Genomic DNA, 20,080 nt, shown 5'->3' with positions numbered 1-20,080 from the left:
GGAAAGAAAAAAAAAAAAAAAAAAAAATTAAAGCTAAATTTGAGTAATTTTTACGAGCCATTGGATCAAAAATTCATTTAAATATGTAAATAGTTTAACAACTTTTCTTCCGTGTTAATGTTTAAATTTTTTTTTTTAGTATTTTATATCACAATTATGTAATACTTATAAATAAAATTAGACTAATATGATAAAAAAGTGTACAGTTAAATAATAATAATAACAATAATAATTGATAAATCATATTACTATTATAAAAAAAAATAATGAATTAGTGAATTTTAACACGGGAGTATTTGTCATAGCTCGAAGAAACACATTGTATGCGTATAAACAAATCTATTATCAATAAAAAATATTAATAATAATAATTAATAAATTGATAATTATAATTATAATGATAATTAATTAATAATATATAATATTTGCGGCAGTAATTTTATGTAAGTGTTGTGAATAAAATGATATTGTTGCTGTGATTATTTTAAGATTGTAATTAGTAGAAAAACAAAAAAAAAACAAAAAAAAACAAAATATATATAAATATATATATATATATAATAGACCCAATGTTTTAGGTCACACTTGTCTTTAATTCAATAAATGTTATTTCATTTTAATGTCAGGTAATTTCGACTTAGTTATTATTTATTGATAAAATTTTTTTATTATTTATTTTACCGACTTTTAGTCTTAGTATTAAAAATAACAATATTTAATGCCAAATAATTGACACTTTTAAAATTTATAGTATAAAAAATATATATATTAACTTAAATTTATTGGTAGAAAAATATTATAATTTATTGAAAAAATGTAGAATAATTTTTGGTTGTTGTTGGATTATTACCAATTAAAAATGTCCGTTGATGATGCGGTTCCTCGGATATAATTGGATATGAACTTTCCGAGTCAATAAGATTATAATCGACACGACGTGGAAATAATGGACTTCCACCCTGTAATCTTTTTCTTTGTAAGTGAATACTTTGTAGTGCCAACAATATCCAGAAGACCGACAACCATATGTCTTTTGAGTACACAAATCATAACATGAATAAATATTAAATAATACGACAAGTAAGTATATTTGCACATATTAAATATTATTACCTTTAGATTGGAAGGGTGGATGAATAATAGCGACGTTAAATCCATAAACTGTAATCCGTCGTACAGTGTTGATAATAATGTATTTTAGGCTCGAGCCAACCCAGTAGTCAATCGGCAAAATTATTGCGAATGCTCCAATAAAAGCACAGCAGATAATATTTGAATTCGGTGAAAATATACAGAGTAATAACACCACGGCTATTACTATTGTCGAGTAAATTATCCAAAATGTTGTGTCATTAACCAATACTAGTTGACCATCTTTAAATAATTTATTAATTGATTACTTAAATTAGATAAAACTTTGGTCTTAAAAAAATATTACAGAGTCAATAGTATAAATAGTATAAAAGTTAGAGCCTTTAAAGTTGATTCAATCAACTTATGATATTAATTATTGTTCAAACGGCAGTTACTTTTAAGCACTCGATTTTCGGGTTATTTTTAACGAAAAAAGTTGTTAAATTAAATGAATTAAAAACTTTTTTCGAGTGATTTAGTAATAATTAAGTAGCAAATAAAATCGTCAGTTAGTACACTTTTGTATTGTTAAAAAAAAAAAAAAATTGTAGCCTGTAATTGTAAATACCCGTTGTATAAATTAATGTTCCGCATTACAAGCGTGTAATCTAAATAAGTTACGCACTAAATAAATATACGGGGGATGCAATTAGGCAAATGTGAATCTTTCAAGCTGGTTCAGGAGTCCGTGGGAGTTTGCTGCTGTCCAAGGGGTTGTCACACATTCAGATCGAGGCATATAAAAATAAAAAAGGGAGGGTGAGATCAGTCAGTGGTGAGAAAGCGACATAGAACCCTACTAGTGGATAGGGGATTCAGCCGTTTCCACATGAGTGGATATCATTGATAGACTCAGCTACGAAAGCTACGAAAGCTACGAAATGTTCTTTCTGAATAAGGATTGAGGATACAACGTCCGTTGAGCTTGCGCGCTAAAACCTAAATCTAAAGCTCAGTCCCCTCAGCTTTCATTATTTTCCTATAATTTCCCTGTTTCTACAACCCCTACTGTTTTTTATTTCTGTACTGTTAAATTTTTTTTTACATTAATATTATTATTATTATTATTGTACTATCATTATTTACTTTAGAATTTATAAAATATAAAATACGTGCCTGGCATTCCTAAGTACGTTGTACTGGCCACTAAAGCACCGAGGGACAATGACGCTTGAAGAATTCCAATACATGGCATTCCTTTAATATACCACAGCGATACCAGTAATAAACCCATTACTATTCCGATTATTACTGATAAATTAACTGTTACTATAAATTTCATTATATTCAATATTAATATTTTTATTTTTTATGATTTTTTAATATTTAAATAAAAATAAAAAAAATATTACTTACATTGAATCTCCATTTGATTGTCGTGTAAAATTATGTAGCCTATTATACCGCCAGAAAAACATCCAAGTAAAAATAATTCTACTTGATAACGTCGCCGGGTTATCAATGTTAAAAATATTCCAAAAAATAGTACAGATGCACAGAGTACTTTTGACATTGCTGTTTCTGTAATAAATAAATAAATTAATTACTAAAATCAACTTTAATCTATTAAGTAAACTATGAGATATTAACTTAAATAATCACAAGAAATTTCAGTTGAGAATGGAGTACAGCCGTAAGAAAATATTGGTACGTATGCTGATGAATGGTTACCAAAAGTTGCTATCATTACATACGCTGATCCAGTTCCTGGGTATGAACTATAAACTTTACGCATCGGTGACCTCGAAGCTGATGTTGGTATCTGAAAATTAAATTATTTTCATTAATAAAAATATTTATTATTTTAAACATAAATAAACATAAATAAACATAAATAAATAAATTAATAAATAGATACTTTTACAGCATTTTTAATAATATCGTCAACTGTAAGCATTGTGATAATAGTTGAAAAATAAGTCTCATTGTTAAAATCACTTTCATCTGTATAGAGACGATAAATTTCGTAGGTCACAAGGTTTTTTTCACATGGTAATTTTAGCCCATTGATAAGTGGGGCTGACGCTGGCTGCGAGTCGATGATTATTGTAGAGTTTGTGAGCATTAGCTGCTGATACGGTGATATTTCTATATCAAATTCCATATTGCAGCCTCCTGGTACGGGAGCTAATAGACAACAAACAACAATTATTATTATTATTAATATTTATTTACATTGATAAATTATAATTACCTTCAAAAGTATAGGCAGTGATGGCTATGAGAGCTGGTACAGTCTTATTGTTATCATTTATCACATTTATTTTAGTGTCTTTGATGAGTTTAGAGTCTAATTGCAGCCCGATATTGGTACCAACAACTCTAGATACTTTTTGAGCATTTTTAGTGACGAGAGTCAAATTTTGTTGAGCGTGGGCTTGGATTATTATGAACGACAAGCTCGAGGGGGGGTTTTTAATTAAAACTAAAGTTGCCTTCGAACAAGGCAATGTCGTTTTAATGTAAAATGCTTGGCCATTTCGCTGAGATGTATTAAAACTGTCTAGTGAAATTGTCACTGAATCTAAAAAAAAAAAAAAAAAAAATCTTTTTTCCTTTACTTACTTAAAAAATTTATTTATATAATAATTAAATTGTATCTTCGTTACGTGACAGTTGGCGAGTTACATAAACATTATTATTATTATTATTATTATTATTATTATTATTATTGAACTCTAAACTTTTTACCAGAGCAAATAATTAAATTAATTTCTTTTCTTTATTTTTAATTACTGCATAAAATAAGTTTGTATTTAGTTATTTAATTTATTAATTAACTATATATTTAATTGGAAAAAAAAAAAAAAAAAAAAAAAAAAAAAAAAAATATTAATTAAAGTTCCCGCCAAAAAAAATTATTTTTTATAAAGAAAATGTAAATAGTTATTGTTGAAAATAAATTCTTGTCATTAAATAGAATTTAAATAATAATAATTTAAACCCGATAAATTTTAATCTCCAAGTGTTTATCTTATTATTTATCTTGTAAGTAATAAAATAATTATGTCACATTTATAATTAGATATAAATTGGAATATTTAAGTAAAATTTATTATTTTATAAAAAATAATGGTTATCGGTGATTGTTAATTTAATAAAATAGATTTTAAAAATTTTTAGTTGTTATTACAAATACGAAACAATTATAAATAGAGGTTAGGTTACATACCCGGCTGAAAATTATTTGCATATATAATTCCAAGAAAACCAAAGTAAATAATTAAATTAAAAATAATTCCCATAATCACGGTTTCCTAAATCAGCGAATAAAACATTTAATTAACTGAAAATAATCAAAGTAAACAACTTATAACTCACTAATAACCCGAATATACCGAGAGGTAAATGACAAGTGACGTTAAATCAGCTGTAAGCGACAGATTGTAATTGCGCGGTAAAATTAAATTCAAACTTGTAGATTTTTTTTTATAATTTTTTTATAAATAAAGAGATATCAATGGTCAAAATGTTTAAATAAAATTTTAAATAACGAAATAAAAAATAAATTCTCATGACGTCATGACAATTTTTGATAAATGATGAAAATAAAATTTAAAAATAGTGCGCGATAGCTGGTTGAGTGTGGAGGCGGGAATTTAATTTAAAAATTTACCGGTAGATGTCAGCTTAGTGAGAACAATATGGCAGCGGTGGATCAATGAAAAGTAGTATATCTCGTAAACTCAGTAAATATTAGTAGTAAAATAATAATTTAATTCAAGTGAGTAGTACAGTGAGGAATATGACAAGTGATTAGCAGTGATAAATGGGACATGGGGAAAGATCAAGAGCTGCTGGAGGCAGCAAGAAGTGGAAATGTTACGATTGTGGAGAAAATACTTGGTCAGCGAGCACGAAGGAGTGGTCCATTGGCAAGGTGGGTGTTAACCCGTTTTTTTTTTTTTTAACCACTAAATCATTTATTTACTCTGTTTTAAATAACTCCGATTATTTTGACATTTTATCCATCCACTCTCTGATAGAGGTAATTTTATTTTTCTAATAGTACTATAGTACTATGTCATTTAAAATGAGATTCAGGTCATCATGTGTCTCCACTTGTTTGCTGTAATGATTTTTTAGTTTCGTGTATCAAGATCTGGGCAGACTCGTGACCTATATAATCTTTCAATATTCTTATTAATTTTTTCATATTGCTTAATATCTATATATTTATATATTTTTCGTTTATTATTTTTTATCCCAGATTGTTGCTAACATATTAACAGTGATGTTGATCGAGTAGTTGAATATTTTAATCATTTGATAAATAAACGTCATAGAGTTAAATATACAAACTGATATAACAAAATAACAAGGAAATATATCAAGGCTGTTCAGGTATTTTATCAATGGAGTAATAATAATAATAATAATCTACAATTGTAGATGGTATGAATCATTGTTGAACATTCATTGCCGGATTGCGTGTACCGGTATGATATATATTTATTCTCTAAAGGTTGAATAACCATCCGAGTAAAGACACCCTCAAATTATCCTTCTATTCAATAAATTTATTCCAAGAACATTTTTTTCAACCCATAAATTACAATATTACTCAGACTAATTCTTATTATTTTATCTTTGTTTTAATGAAAATTATCATTTTTTTCTTTATTTATTTATTTAATAATAAGACTATTTAATTATTTTGTTTTTTTTTTTTTAAAAGCGGTAATAAACACGTCTAATTACAATAATGTTATTTAAACACGTTGTAAATTTTCTTCTGCTTCACACGTTTTTTAGCTTTGGCACGTGTATACAGTTCAACAACCTCTGGCGCCACAATAAATAAAATAGCCGCGACAATAAATAATAAAAAATGAATAGCCATTACTTGAAAATCAATAGAAAAAAAAATATATATATATGTTTATATTTAAAACTTGAGTAGTTTGAGGTGCTGGCAAAGTATTCGGAGAACGATTTTCGGTCTATTAATAAACTATCATTTTAAAGCCTAATATGAGTAATTAATTAATGAGTTATTACTACTACCAATTGCCGATTAAAATTTAAATAAATTAGTTTGAGTAAAATGTAAAATGAATTTGTCGCGTCGATCAAACACTTGTTGAGCTGAATAAATTATTTAGAATTTTATAAAAATGAAATAAATTATTTAGGGAAATAATAGAGAGTATCTGGGGATTTGCGCAATCGACTTGTCCGAATGTGACACATCGATTGTGCTGAAGAGACTTAATCCGTTAAATAATTCATGAAATAAATTTGTACGTTATGTATACACTGTATTATAAATATGTATATATATATTTTACAGTTTTGTATAACACACTACTGTGTAAAAGGGATTAACAATTACATAATAATCTTAATCTGGGTATTAAATTTTAATAACAATTATCATGATGATAACGACAATGTACCAGCTCAGTGTGTTTATAGTGTTTATTAATTAATGAGTGTAATAGAGTAGGTAGCCCTTTGTGGGGTTAATTTGTCTGACTTAAATATTCATTGCTTTAATGATACTTGTTGTATAAAATAACGACTTATTTTAAATAAGGAAGTTGCTAATATAATGCTAGAAACCTCTTGTGCAAAAAACCACTTGCCAAGTCTCGAGTTGAGAAAAAAAAAAAAAAAAAAAAACTTTTCAACAATTTCACTTGCCTTTTTTACCCACTTTAAGATTGTTAATTAATTCATACTCGTTCATTTTTGCTGGCGTTTTTCTTTTGATGCAAAAAAATGAGACTGAGAAAATTAAGAGTCCTATACTATTATATAATGCATATTTCAACAAAAATTTATTTCTTCGATTTCTTCATCTATATATTATCTATTTATCTGAGCTGCTGGATCCGACTGTTGTACTTTCTTATCAATTTTCTCACCTTTTGGAGGTGAGAAACAACTATAGAAACATTTTGTATTGTAGAAGAAATGACAATGGCTTTTTAGTATAGTAAAAATTAATTATACTTGAAAGTATAGTTTTACGTATACATTAATTAAGTTTGAGAGTAGAAAAGAGGGAAAGGGGGGGGGGGAGCAACTGGCTTAATTTATTTGAAAACTTCAAGTCCAAGTGGAGGATTCACATTCGAACATAAATAAATCTCAAGTAAAGCATAAGAGAAAGAGCAAAAGGAGAAAAGTCAGATCCCTAGTCGGCTACTCTCTTTATGGTACCGGGTTCTCGTATAGGGCCGATGTCCTTTTGCAGACAATCTTCAGAGTTTAATTAAGAAACTCAGTGATAGAGTAAAGAGTGTGGCTGAAGCGATGAATGGAGTAAAATGTCCCCAGCAACTTTTCTGTAGGGGATTTACCATTTGGCATTTGCCATTTGCCCTTTTCTCTTTTACTTGTTCTCTTTCCCTTCATCACACTCACCATACATACTCTATATATATATATATATATATATATATATATTTAGGCTCTTATCATCACATGGAATAAACTTGAAGGTGACATACACATACAAATATACGAGGATAGATATATACATCAAGATAACTGATGAAAAGTTTAACTACGTATATGGAGTGTAGTATAAGTAGTTGGCTTTGGGAATCACAATCCAATGTTGACAGCAGCCCTCTTGTATTCAATACAGTAGTACAAACAACCGAGAGAGTGCAGGGAGTGTATTATATAGTGAAAGTACACTATGTATAGTATAGAGAAAAAAAGAGGGCGGATAAAAACAAACACAAATATATAATAAAGTAAGAGGTGAGCTGAGAAAGAGAAAAGTGAAGAGTGAAGAATATAAGAGGTTGAGGGTAAGGGTAAGAGGAGACTGGTTAAAGTTCTTATGGACTTTTCTAGGCTGGTTAGGTATTGTAGAATTTAGAGTGTATAAGCACGTGCTGCTCCTGCTCTTTACCATTACACTCTTATTTATTTTTCTTTATTTTTTTATCATCAAAGATTATTATTGTATAGTTTTCAGTCTATTCTTCAGTTACAGAATCACGTACTTGAGATGCATTCATCGCGGCACCGTTTTGATGTTTAGCTCAATGGATCAGAGAAACGCCGCGGCCTTTGACCGGGATCTATTGGAAATCTGCTAATGAGATTTATATACCTTTTTTTTTTTTTTATTATTATTATTATTATTATTATTTAACCACGTTTGTGCTTTTATATTACTTTTTATATTTTCCCCAGGATGATTTATTATGTGTTCGAGTGTCATAAAATGATATTTTTGTCAGGTTTATTGGTATTATTTTATACAGCATATAGGGCAAAGAGTGCCAGAATTTAATATCTATATATATTTATTTTTTTTTTTTTTTGGTATATTGCTAGCGGTTGATAGTGTTTGTTTAAGGATTAATATTTTATCAATCATCGAGGTTTCGGTGATCAATATTGGGAGATTAAATGCTTGGTCATACCCTAAATATTTACAAATAATATATAAATAGGATGTGTAGGTAATAATAAAAATGAATTGGCAAATTTCCGGAAGTAACAATATGATGAAGTAAAAATATTTTTTTTTTTTTTTTTTTTTTTTTTTTTTATACGTATCAATAAATAAGAAAAGGGTAAACAAAGATAAGTTGTAAATTCTCGAGGGGCTGTTACACTCCCCAGAACATCGAGGAGAGGAGAATAGAACAGAGCAAAGTTTATATGTACATATATGTATATAGGGGTGTATTGGATCTATATAACCGTGGACTTTGTCGGTTTGACGTAACAATAGCGTTTAACGAGGACATGTGTCAGACGTATAGGCTTCGTTAGCAGGTCGGTTGACGCGACCGAGAAGCTTTAGCATTGCATTTACGTCGACACTACGGATTATCTCAACTCGTTTTGTTCGGTATTATCAACAATACTCTTGGTTCATGGTTTATGCTTTAAACCCGATTCCTCATTTTATTCTTATCTCGTCATTTGAACGCCTTCTATCATTATTTATTTGTCTATTTGTCTTTATATTATATTATATTATATTTTGAATGTAAATACCAGATCGATTTCTGTCTAGCTATTGTGCGTACGTCTTTCTGTTCTACTCAGTACTGAATACTGGTGAATACTGCTGGCATGCTGGCGGTATAACTCGAAGCTAACTCGAAGCTCGAGTTTAGTGTGAGTAAACCTGAATACTTGATTGCGGAAATGAAGCGCCCGACAAACGGAAACTGACTGGTCCACGAATGAGTATGTTCGCTGAATTAATTTCAGTGTGAGATGGATTCTATTCAAAGTGGGCTGAAACAATTTCGTTATTCCGGTTGTCGTTAAATTATTTACGACATATTCTTCCTTTATTGTCAATTGTCAATTGCTACTTTTATTTTATTTTTATTTTACAGTCTTCGTCGAGGTCCTGGAGCTAACGTGCAAGATGCCAGCGGGTACTCAGCCTTACACCATGCAGCATTAAATGGCCATAAGTAAGTATTTTAATTATATTTTTAATAATTAAATCAATTCAACGGTTGATAAAATTCTGATGATTATTATTTCAGAGACGTTGTGAAATTGCTACTACAGCATGAAGCATCGACAAATGTTGTTGATGCAAAGGGATCTTCACCTCTCCACTTGGCAGCATGGGCTGGAGATGCTGAGATTGTCAGATTAATTCTCAGCCAAGGTCCATCTGTACCAAATGTCAATCTCACGGTACGATTAATTAAACTGTTGACTGTTGACTGTTAATTTTTATAATATAATTTATAAATAAAATTATTTGTCACAGACAAAAGACAATGAAACAGCGCTACATTGTGCAGCGCAATATGGGCACACTGAAGTGGTAGCACAGCTGCTGCAGTACGGATGTGATCCTAGTATCCGTAACAGCCGGGGCGAATCAGCACTCGATCTTGCAGCTCAGTATGGCCGGTAAATATTTTTATTTATTTTAACTCGAAATTTAGATAAAAAATTAATACCAGAAATTTTATAAATATATTAGTTCATTTTTTCAATAAAAATATTTATCTTTAATACAACACAATGTTGCTCATAATTTAAATTATTTCAAAAGCCATTGTTCAAGTTTTGTAATCTATCTGCCGATTAAAATTAAATCCGATTCAATTTAATAAGATTCCTACCTACAAATTTATATTAATTGGATTTTACTTAATTTCAATTTAAATAGAATAAATGAGGAAAGAAGAAGAAAAAAAACATATATATATATATATATATATATATATATATATATATATATATATATATATATATATATATATATATATATATATATATATATATATATATATACAAAGAAAAAGAGCTTGATTAAGAAGACTAATACGTCAATGATAGAGTTTAAAAAATATTAAAATAAAATGAAACTATTGTAGATTATTGTATGTTTAAAAAAAAAAAAAAAAAAAACTAATTATGTTTTACAGATTAGAAACGGTACAATTGATAGTGAGAACACATCCAGAGCTCATCGAACCACTTCGTAATTCTTCCTCATCGCTAATCTTCCCTCACACACCGTTGCATCTAGCTTCACGAAATGGCCACAGGTATGTAAAGCACACCACTACTAGGATATAGACCGGTTCCATACGTAACATCCTAGCTACCATCGGTGGCGGCGGCGGCGGCGGCGGCACACACTCAAAGTGCAATAGTGCCGATTAGAGCCAATCAGAGAGCACGGTATTGTATAATCCCATTCAACCGATATACGCCAGACCAGATACGATCCCTATATACTGACTAGCAACCCCTCAGCTTCGGCTTCAGCTTCAGCCTCTGCTTTTCCCTCAGCCTCAGCCTCACCAACATAACAATCCCTCTACATTCAATGTGCTTGACACTCTATATCTATCTATCTATTCTATTCTATTCTATATCAAATACTGCGTGTTGCTGGTAACGATTATATTGCCAGATTCCCGGGGAGTAGAGTACCATTTGAAGCTACTCTAAAATCAGGCAGCTTCTCCCTTTATCAATTCACTGAATGCTACCAGATTCCGAAACTGAATCCTCAGTCCTAAATTCTGGATCCTGGATCCTGGATCGAACTCTAACTGAAACTCTCGGTAGTCTGGGTTAGGTACTTCCAGCGCTACCACAAACTATCACTTGAGCATTGACGAATCCTATTACACGAAAGGCTGAATTCTAAGACATTGTCGTAGTTTCTGATCCATACGGAACACATCTTAATACGGGATTTAATTTTACAGATTACGAGTATCCCTACCGCCTGTTTGACATGTCTAATTCACTGGAACCAAATACTACGCCTATTTTATAATAATAATAATAATAATAATAATAATACCCTCATTTAAAATTATTAACTGTTGTAATGAAAATTTTTTAAAAAATATTTTATAACAATTAAATTATTCATCCTTTAATTAGCATTTTTAAAAATCATCTGAACGTAATTTATGAATAATGGATTGGATAAATATAAAATATCAGGTAATTAATTGAATTTAACCGAGCAAAAAAACAAGCAAGGCAAAAACGCTGGTAATTAAAAATTAATTACTCCCGTGGATGAAAAAATAATTGGAAACTTTTAATTAGTTGGTAATTCATACGCATAAATATAATTTTATTAGAATGAGAAATAATCGAAAAATGATAATATTGATTATATTATTGTTTGGTGATTGGATTTCAGTTATTTATTTAAAGCTTTTATAATTATTTTAAATGTCGCTTTAAATGCCTGGTAAATCGTAATAGCCGCGAAACTACGGGTTACATCGTAATCGGGGTATAACCGGTCGTTCCATTAGATTATTTTTACGTATAACGTGTTTGGTAATCTGCCGTGATTGTTGATCGACTGTATACAATATACTACTACTACTACTACTACAACAACTACTATTGCTATGTTTTGAAAAAATAAAAATAAAAACAACTAACTGGTAAATTGGTGGTATCTAGATATTATGTATATACCTATACCTATACCTTTACCGGGGAATGTTTGTTGTTACGTAAGAGAAAGAGAGAAAGATTGGGATGATTCTGGCGGAAGGATAAAGAGGGTTAAAGGGTAGAATGGGGAGTAGAGTGGGCAATAATCGTTTCAACAACGCCTCGACTATAATGCTATGATCGCATCGCGATACAGTTGGATGCCTGCCAGTGTATTTAGTTCCATTCGACGATCTACAATTAAATCGATTTTTAAAAAAAGTTAAATCCTTTTATACTTGTATCACTTATCAGTTATCAATTGTTGTTACTTCTGTGATATATAAAATAATATTAGAGAATTAGATGATTTATATATAATTATAATTATTTCAAGTGGAAGCGAGGTTAGCCACAAATAACTAAGGATATCAGTATGAGTATATATAGGTATAGATGGATAGATGGATAGATGGATAGATGCATAGATGCGTAGAAAGGGAATATGAAGAGTCAGGCGGGGTAATGTCAATTATCGGATTCAATATCGGTGCTCTCGGTAAGCCAGTACAAATACCCCTATATGGTACGGTAATAACAAAATATAGCTTCATGCGAATCAGATCTCTATCTCCTTTTGCCTCTGGCTCTGGCTCTGGCTCTGGCTCTGGCTCTGGCTCTGGCTTTGGCTCTGGTTTTAGTTCTGGCTCTGTGACTGTGACTCTAACTCTGGCTCACTATTCCCGAATCCTGGACTGGGTTTCCCAGTTTTCCAGTTTCCCAATCTCATTGCCAATGGATGGCTCCTGTTCCGCTACTATTCTACTGTGATACTACTGTGATACTATGATACTATGCTGGTTTCGTTGATTCACTGGCCCCCGGCGGCATTATATTCCATCGTATCCCCTGGTATGCCGATGAATCTCCCTACACTCGACGTACATTCATCATGTAAGCCATTACTGTACTTCCAACAGTCTATTTCTATTGCTGGTTCCCTCATCTATACCAAAGATATGTTTATATTCTCCTGGTAAATTGATAATTGATAATTATAATTATTATTAACACCATTAATTAGTAATAAATATAATAGATTTATCGTAATGTTTGTTTCAGGGCTGTTGTTGAAGTTTTACTGGCGTCTGGAGTTGATGTAAATACAAGAACTTCTGCTGGCACTGCGATGCATGAGGCTGCACTTTGTGGTAAAATGGAAGTCGTAAGAACATTATTAGACCGTGGAGTTGATTTAGGAATACGTGACGCAAGACACAACACAGTACTAGATCTTCTGGGACAATTTCCTCCTCACGTTACTCATGATATTACAGCTGTTATCAAAAGTTTGTTTTTTTTTTATTAAATAATAAAAATTATTTATATAATATTTTTATTTTTATTTTTCTTCCAGGACATCGATCATCTTCTGGAGTAGAGAGTGATGCTGACAGTGAGCATATTCCACGAACAAATGACATTCTAGGCAGTCCGTACGACAACGCATTGGATCTATCTCCCGTGGAAGGTTCTTCGCCGACGCAATGGCAGTTTTATCATAAACCACGAGACGAGGACCGCCGAGTATCCGGTACTTCAGTCATGTCCTTGTAAGTCTCATTAGTGAAATTTTAATTCATTTACCTACACAAACATAGACTTTTTCACACCAACAAAAAACACCAGCTATAATGATAAAATAAAAGGAGGCACTATTTAAATATGTAATTTTATATATACATTTAATGAACGAGTGTCTCGTAATTGTGCATCAGGCATAAAAATTTTAACCAGAAAGATTTTAACACACTCACACAAACACTCACCAGTAGTAATTCAGAAACAATTTGCCAAGAAGTTGAATTATACTAAAATGGAGATGGAGATGGAGATGGAGATGACTCCCTCTTGTATAGACTTTTTATATTTTATCTCGTTGTATCTCAGTAGCAGAAGTAACAGTAGCACCAGTAGAACCAGTAGAAGCAGTAGAAACAGTTGCAGGCGAGCATGTTTACGCTCTGTGAGCACACTCAAAAATGAAAGAAGCCATATAAAAAGACAAAAGAAGAGTACCCGAAGAAATGTTGAACAAAAAATCTAAAAACACCAGACAAAACTTGATCTTTATTTTTTTTTTATTATTTTCTTTCGTTCTTTTATTACTTTCAGTGTGTATCTCTATTTTAACAACTCGACAAATTCCAACTGACCTCTGTTGTAATATTTCCCAGAAAGACTCAAAGTATATAGAGTATATAGATATATAAATGCAGTGGGTGTACAGGTCGGTCTGGTAGCTGCCAGGTTTAATATAGGAGATGTGAGCAAACAAAAGCACAGATGTTAAGGTTCAAGTGAATGAGAGCTAGTGTATGTAGCAAGTACCAACCTAGCAAGTAAATGAAGAAAGAACTGAATATCAGTATTAGTGTTGATAGTAGTCCCAATCCTAGTATTAATAGTAATAGTAATAGTATTACTACTATGTACTAGTAATGCCAGTCTGGAATTTAGTTGTTGAGGAAAAGGCCGTATCCAGAAACAAGAGAATGTATTCTCAACGAATGAATGAAAGAGAAAGAGAAAGAGAGAGTGGAGGTTGTAAAGTGCAAAGGACGCAGTATAAAGGTGGTGATGTTGCTCCACCGCGTTAAACACCGCTTCAGTTGGTTTAATTTTCCTGATGTAGGCACCACCAGTTCTAGTGATGGTGAATCTAGTGAGTCCGTTGGTTTCTCTCGGAGTACTTGGACTCACCTCTGTTCGTTTTGGCGTGGCTTGCCTTCACTTTACTTGTGTTACCCTCCGGCAGTGTGCTCCAGCTCTGATCCCCACCCTACCATTATTTAGCCCCCGTCCTTTTGGAGTCTTATACTACTCGGGAATCACGCTCACCAGCTACCATAAATGTTTGACGTTGGCCCAGTACACGATTCCACCTCCATCCAGTCTCGAGATGAATCCATCATGTTAAACAATGTAAATGTTAGCCCGTTTCAACCTAAAATTAATAACTTTACTACTAGCTTTACATACCCTCAAGGCCTCTATTTTATTTTTAATAATTTTTTTTATTACTCTTTAAAAGCTTTTGATGATGAATCAAATATAAATGTTTGAAAAAGAGTTTATATTTTTTGTGATAGATGATAGATTTAAAAAATAGTTGAGTTATTTCAGCGGGGATTTCGAGGGCAACATTTACTACGATGCCCCAGAATTACAAATGACCGAGAGTTACTCAGATCCAAGCTCCTTCTTCGACAGCGTATTGATGTCCATGTCAGACACTCTCAACTCAATAAATACACTTGCAAGTTCTGTTCAGACAACACCCGATGACAACAACAAATTTATTGACATTTTTATCAACAACAACAACAACAACAACAACAACAACAACACATCAGTATCACCGCGAACACGGTATGATCCTGTTACGGCAAAACATTAACAAAAAAATATTAACTGCAGACGGCTTTTTAGATATTATACTTAATTTTATTTTACATTATATTTATAACAACAAATAATACAAAAATACATATTATGCTTATTTATTATTGAGTGATTGATGATGATGATGATTGGTTGTGGTAATGAGTAAATCGAAAAAATGTTCGGGATGTTTAGGGGCTCTGACAGCGGATTATATCAGACGCCACCGGCACCTCGGTATACTGAGGGCAGTTACGTCTCTGAGGATCTGTCCTTGACATTGCCCGCGGGATTCACTGGTAGAGAGTCTGATCAATTAAGCGTATCTTCTTCATCGAGTATTGGTGGACCTAGCCCTCGGGACAGACGTTGTCTACCTAATGATTCTGGTATTTCTGGAATTTATTTGCCAATGGCTCCATTATCTAGTTCACTTCACAGTCCTGCTTCCAATAGTAAAGTCTCGGTAAGTGTTTTTATTAATAATTTAAAATATTATCTTTGGTAATAGATAGTTTTTTAGTTTTTTAAAATTAAATAAAAATAATTTTACAGCCGACTCCACCAAAAAAACCACCTCGAAGAAATCTGTCAGTATCACCAACTCATTTACAAACTCAGATGTCGTTATCAGCAGATTGTTCTCTTGGTCCGAGCAATTACGAGTATTTATTTCTTGCGCGAAGTGGAGCTCGAAGTCACATTGATCTTGAACAACTTCAAACTCGAAGAGATCAGTTGCGTCACGTAACCAGAAGCGTTGACCAGTATGTAGACATGAAAGCAAGGTACAGTGGTCCCGAAAGCACAAATAGACGGGCAGGTGAAGAACCAGTTGCTCTTACCGCTGTTTACGGGGATCGTTTGATAAAACTCCAAAATCCTCGACGTAAATTACGCAGACACTGTGAAAGAGCTTATGAAAATTACGATGTGGAGGATAACAATCCTCCAGTTGATCAATCACCAACCAATGAAACTTTACACGATCAAACATTCGTTTCAAATGCATTTCTTACACTAAAATCTTCCCAGGAAAGTCTGCTGGACGACAGAACAGAGAATGGTGATACTACCCCCCAGGAACCTCAAACTGCTGGTGGTACTGGAGAAGCTACAGATAAAAGACTAAAGAGGGTACAGATGCTTATTCCAACGAGTCCTACTCACTATATTCAACCGCCTACTCCAGATCATCCTCCACCTTCCGCTCTGCAGGCAGAGAAATCTATTCATGAACGAATTCGTCCACTCAGTCAGGTAAGTTTTTAAAACTTTAACTAAATTACAATATTTATTAATTAGTTTTAAACTTTACCAAACAAAAAATAAAATAAATATTTAATTAGTCGTATTGATATACTTTTTAAGATAATTTAAAGATAATTATAATCGAAAAATAATAGAGAGTTAAGTAACATAAAATTAACATTCGGAAGTACATATGCTAGATTATGTATCCTATAACGTACTATATAATTCACCTAGAGTCAAGTATCGAGTTGATAAGAGAAGAGAAGAGAAGAGTAAGATAGAAGAGATCTAGCGAATGACATTTAATATATAAACCGGGTGTTTGATCTGTGATGCGATTTACAAGGAGTCTAGCTCCTTGAGAAGATGCGATGCTTAACCATCTCAATACTAGGATCGGAAAGGGGTACTGTGTGGGGTTTGGTGTGTAGTATGTCATCTTGTGATCGTTCTGCTGTGATCTGGGTTCTCCTTTTCCAGCTGGCAACAAGCACTGATGATGCTTCATGCCTTTACTTGCTCATACTTGCTCATCCTTAAACTCTAGATCTACGTCTGCCTCGGCGGCTTTCTCTGCATATCCATATCATACTTTATACACTCGATATACTCAACTCCTTATATACATACATATATATATATATATATATATATATCAACATTATGTCATAGCAACTTGACTCTTCATATGCACCCGCAATCTTTCGCGAGTGTTGATACGCTTGATGGAATATCGCACAGTGAATATAACCTACGGATAGAGGAACATTCTCTCTCAGACTATCTATGTCTTCCTCAAGATTCTTAGATCCTTGTAAATTTGATACGTCTACGTTTATATCAAACGTATTTATAAATATCTTTAGATGTTCTCTTGCATCCATCTTTGATGCTTTTAAGTTACTTTTCACTTGATAAGTCAAATTACATTAAACGTGTTTAATTATTTAAAATAAAAAATAAAATATTTCACGTATATTATCAGGCAGGAGAGTGACTTTAAGATAAAATCAAATATAAATTCTTCTCTTTCTACATGTCTAGTGGTTACATTTGATAAATGTTACTAAAAGTGTCGGATATAAGATAGTCAGATGTTGGATAGAAGATAGAGGAAAAAAAAAACTAAGAGTTGATTCGTAGTGTTAGACAGTAGACTGTAGACAACAGACAACAGACAACATGTGTGGTATATGTAATGGTGATGAAAGATAGAGCTGTTGAATCCTTCAAGAGGAGAGAAAATCTGAGAGGAAAAGAGAAGACAATTGAAGATGTATTTACGGAAAATACGCGTGTGAAGGAAAATTTGATGTAGGGTACGTGGATGGTTGGATTTCACCCGTCAACTTTCGCGTGTCCAACGAAGCGGCAGAACGCAAGACGTCGACACCCTTTGAATAATGAAGCCTTTCCTTCACGACTATACTCTATATAAACTATATATATTATATAACAGCAATAGTAGTGGTACTTGTCGGTGTGTATATATATATATTTCTCTCAAGAAGGAGTTTCCCTCGCTAACCCGTTTATATGTCGTCTTTGCCAGTCAAGTCTACAAATTTGTACCTGCTGTGGTTTTGCCTATTCGCCTATCTTCATGTCTTTCTTGTACTAACTCACTCGGTAACTGGTTCTTTACTCTTTACACTTTACACAAGCAGCATCCTTATCCCTGTAAAACAAAATTTAATACACAACATCTGAGTGGTGAGAAATCTAAAATCTAAAATCTGTCTGACTCTCTGTTACTTCACTACCGTATTCTCCTATTTTATTATTATTATTATTATTATTATTATCAACACTTTAGTTGAACAAGATTAAGAAAGACACCGGTTTAAATCACCAACTCACAATTTATCCTGTCAACTAAACGTCTATATAAATATCTGTGTATACACTAAGAGCTTATTTGTTTACCTCCATATACACTGGCTGTGTATTTATCATGTAAAATATTTACGGTTGAGATCAACATTCGGCTCATATTTCCGCGCTATTCATATTTGTACTCGATGTTTTTCCGTTTTATACTCTATATATTTATATATTTATGTACAAATTTTTTTTTTTTTTTTTTATCAGACCAAAGAGAACTGATCGCGAAAGAATTCCATTTCAATAAATTTGCATTGAAATCGCGTCAGTTTTTATTCCCCGACAGTATGAATTTCATATTTTTTTTTATACGTTTATAAAATCTTTGTCATTTTTTTTATTTTAGTCGAAAAAATTTTTAAGTATTAAAATGAAAATTTTTTATCTGTAATTTGAAAATTAATGGTTTTAAAAAAAAAAAAAAAAAAAAAAAAAAAAAGTACATGATAGTTGATAATTAAAGGATAAAATAAAAAAAAATTAATAAAAATTTTACATACATAGTGAGTGTATGTAAAAAAGGGTAAATTATTTTAAAGATTTACAAACGTCGGTCACGTGACATGGAGACTGAAACGGAGGAGGATTTGTTGCAATTTCAACCAAGTGGCTCATTAGACGCCTCAAGTGGTTCATTATCAAGCGTGTCCTTATCCGACAAAAGTATGTCCACCGACAACGTCGAGGAGTACTTTGGTGACGTACCGTTTGCAGGTAAACAGCAACAAACGCTTGGCTGCACCGCATGACGCTTTATGCCCTGGTGTACATGCATATTATCGTTATTTTGTTACTGTGTCCGTACACTATCAACTCCAAACAATTGATTATAAATTCAATCTCAATCCAGTTTATACATATATGTTATATTTTTTTTTGTAACAATCGATGTGCTTTTATATTTTTATTACCACAAACTATTACTAATAATAATAATAATCATCACTATTATGATTATTACTATTGTGCGCCATACTTTTTAACAACAAATCGGAAACGTATAATTAAAATTATTATTATTATACTTAAAAATATTGTTATGTATACGCTGGCGTTTTATTGACATTTTATAAAATACAATAAAAATATTAAATTGTATTTTAATGCGCAGTTTCAACAAGGGTTTGAGGTATTTCAATATTTAAATTATTATTATTAATGTATAATGTATATAGAGGGTCAGATATATTATTATATATTTATTTTACGCTACTGTATATAGTCATTGGCTTTTTATACACCGTTTATTTTTAATTAATTTAATTTTATTAAATATCACAATTTGTTTTTATATATTTAAAAAGCTTATGTAATTGCGATTATTGTTTTATTACTATTTATAACAACAACTCATCAAAAAAAAAAAAAAAAATTAAAAACAAAATTTTTAAACAAATTTTTGATGGGTACTCTGTAGAAATTTATAGGACTGTAGGATTAGAAAAAAAAATATTTTTTTTTATTGTTGAAATTCGACAAGTTTTTATTTAGTCTG

The 20,080-nt window shown here is 31.6% G+C and overlaps 2 protein-coding genes across 8 annotated transcripts in view; one reads left to right on the top strand and one right to left on the bottom strand.

Moving 5' to 3' along the window:
* Window positions 1-764: 764 nt before the first annotated feature.
* Window positions 765-4,498, bottom strand: LOC123272015 (transmembrane 7 superfamily member 3-like). Its single transcript, XM_044738612.1, has 8 exons — window positions 4,307-4,498; window positions 3,329-3,658; window positions 2,993-3,261; window positions 2,725-2,896; window positions 2,491-2,655; window positions 2,251-2,403; window positions 1,114-1,374; window positions 765-1,030 (listed from the first exon to the last, which is right to left on the bottom strand). Exons 1-8 carry the CDS (start codon window positions 4,377-4,379, stop codon window positions 804-806), a joined length of 1,650 nt encoding a protein of 549 aa, XP_044594547.1. The 5' UTR covers window positions 4,380-4,498; the 3' UTR covers window positions 765-803.
* A 261-nt stretch (window positions 4,499-4,759) lies between these two features.
* LOC123272008 (ankyrin repeat and sterile alpha motif domain-containing protein 1B) overlaps window positions 4,760-20,080 on the top strand; it is a 28,128-nt gene continuing 12,807 nt past the window's right edge. For 5 of the 7 annotated variants that reach the window (XM_044738589.1, XM_044738587.1, XM_044738586.1 and 2 more), the window contains exons 1-11: window positions 4,760-5,014; window positions 9,459-9,539; window positions 9,615-9,771; window positions 9,848-9,993; window positions 10,515-10,637; window positions 13,126-13,352; window positions 13,421-13,616; window positions 15,190-15,435; window positions 15,643-15,913; window positions 16,003-16,707; window positions 19,125-19,299. In XM_044738589.1, the coding sequence (XP_044594524.1) occupies window positions 4,911-5,014; window positions 9,459-9,539; window positions 9,615-9,771; window positions 9,848-9,993; window positions 10,515-10,637; window positions 13,126-13,352; window positions 13,421-13,616; window positions 15,190-15,435; window positions 15,643-15,913; window positions 16,003-16,707; window positions 19,125-19,299 (2,431 nt within the window). In that variant the 5' untranslated portion in view covers window positions 4,760-4,910. The remainder of the gene's footprint in view (window positions 5,015-9,458; window positions 9,540-9,614; window positions 9,772-9,847; window positions 9,994-10,514; window positions 10,638-13,125; window positions 13,353-13,420; window positions 13,617-15,189; window positions 15,436-15,642; window positions 15,914-16,002; window positions 16,708-19,124; window positions 19,300-20,080) is intronic. The other 2 variants (XM_044738591.1, XM_044738590.1) reach the window with 1 other exon arrangement.

Source organism: Cotesia glomerata, linkage group LG9, assembly GCF_020080835.1.
Source record: "Cotesia glomerata isolate CgM1 linkage group LG9, MPM_Cglom_v2.3, whole genome shotgun sequence".
In the NCBI taxonomy this organism is placed as follows: Eukaryota; Metazoa; Arthropoda; class Insecta; order Hymenoptera; family Braconidae; genus Cotesia; species Cotesia glomerata.
Note: the sequence above shows the minus strand (reverse complement) of the source record. Positions and strands in the feature narration are given on the sequence as shown.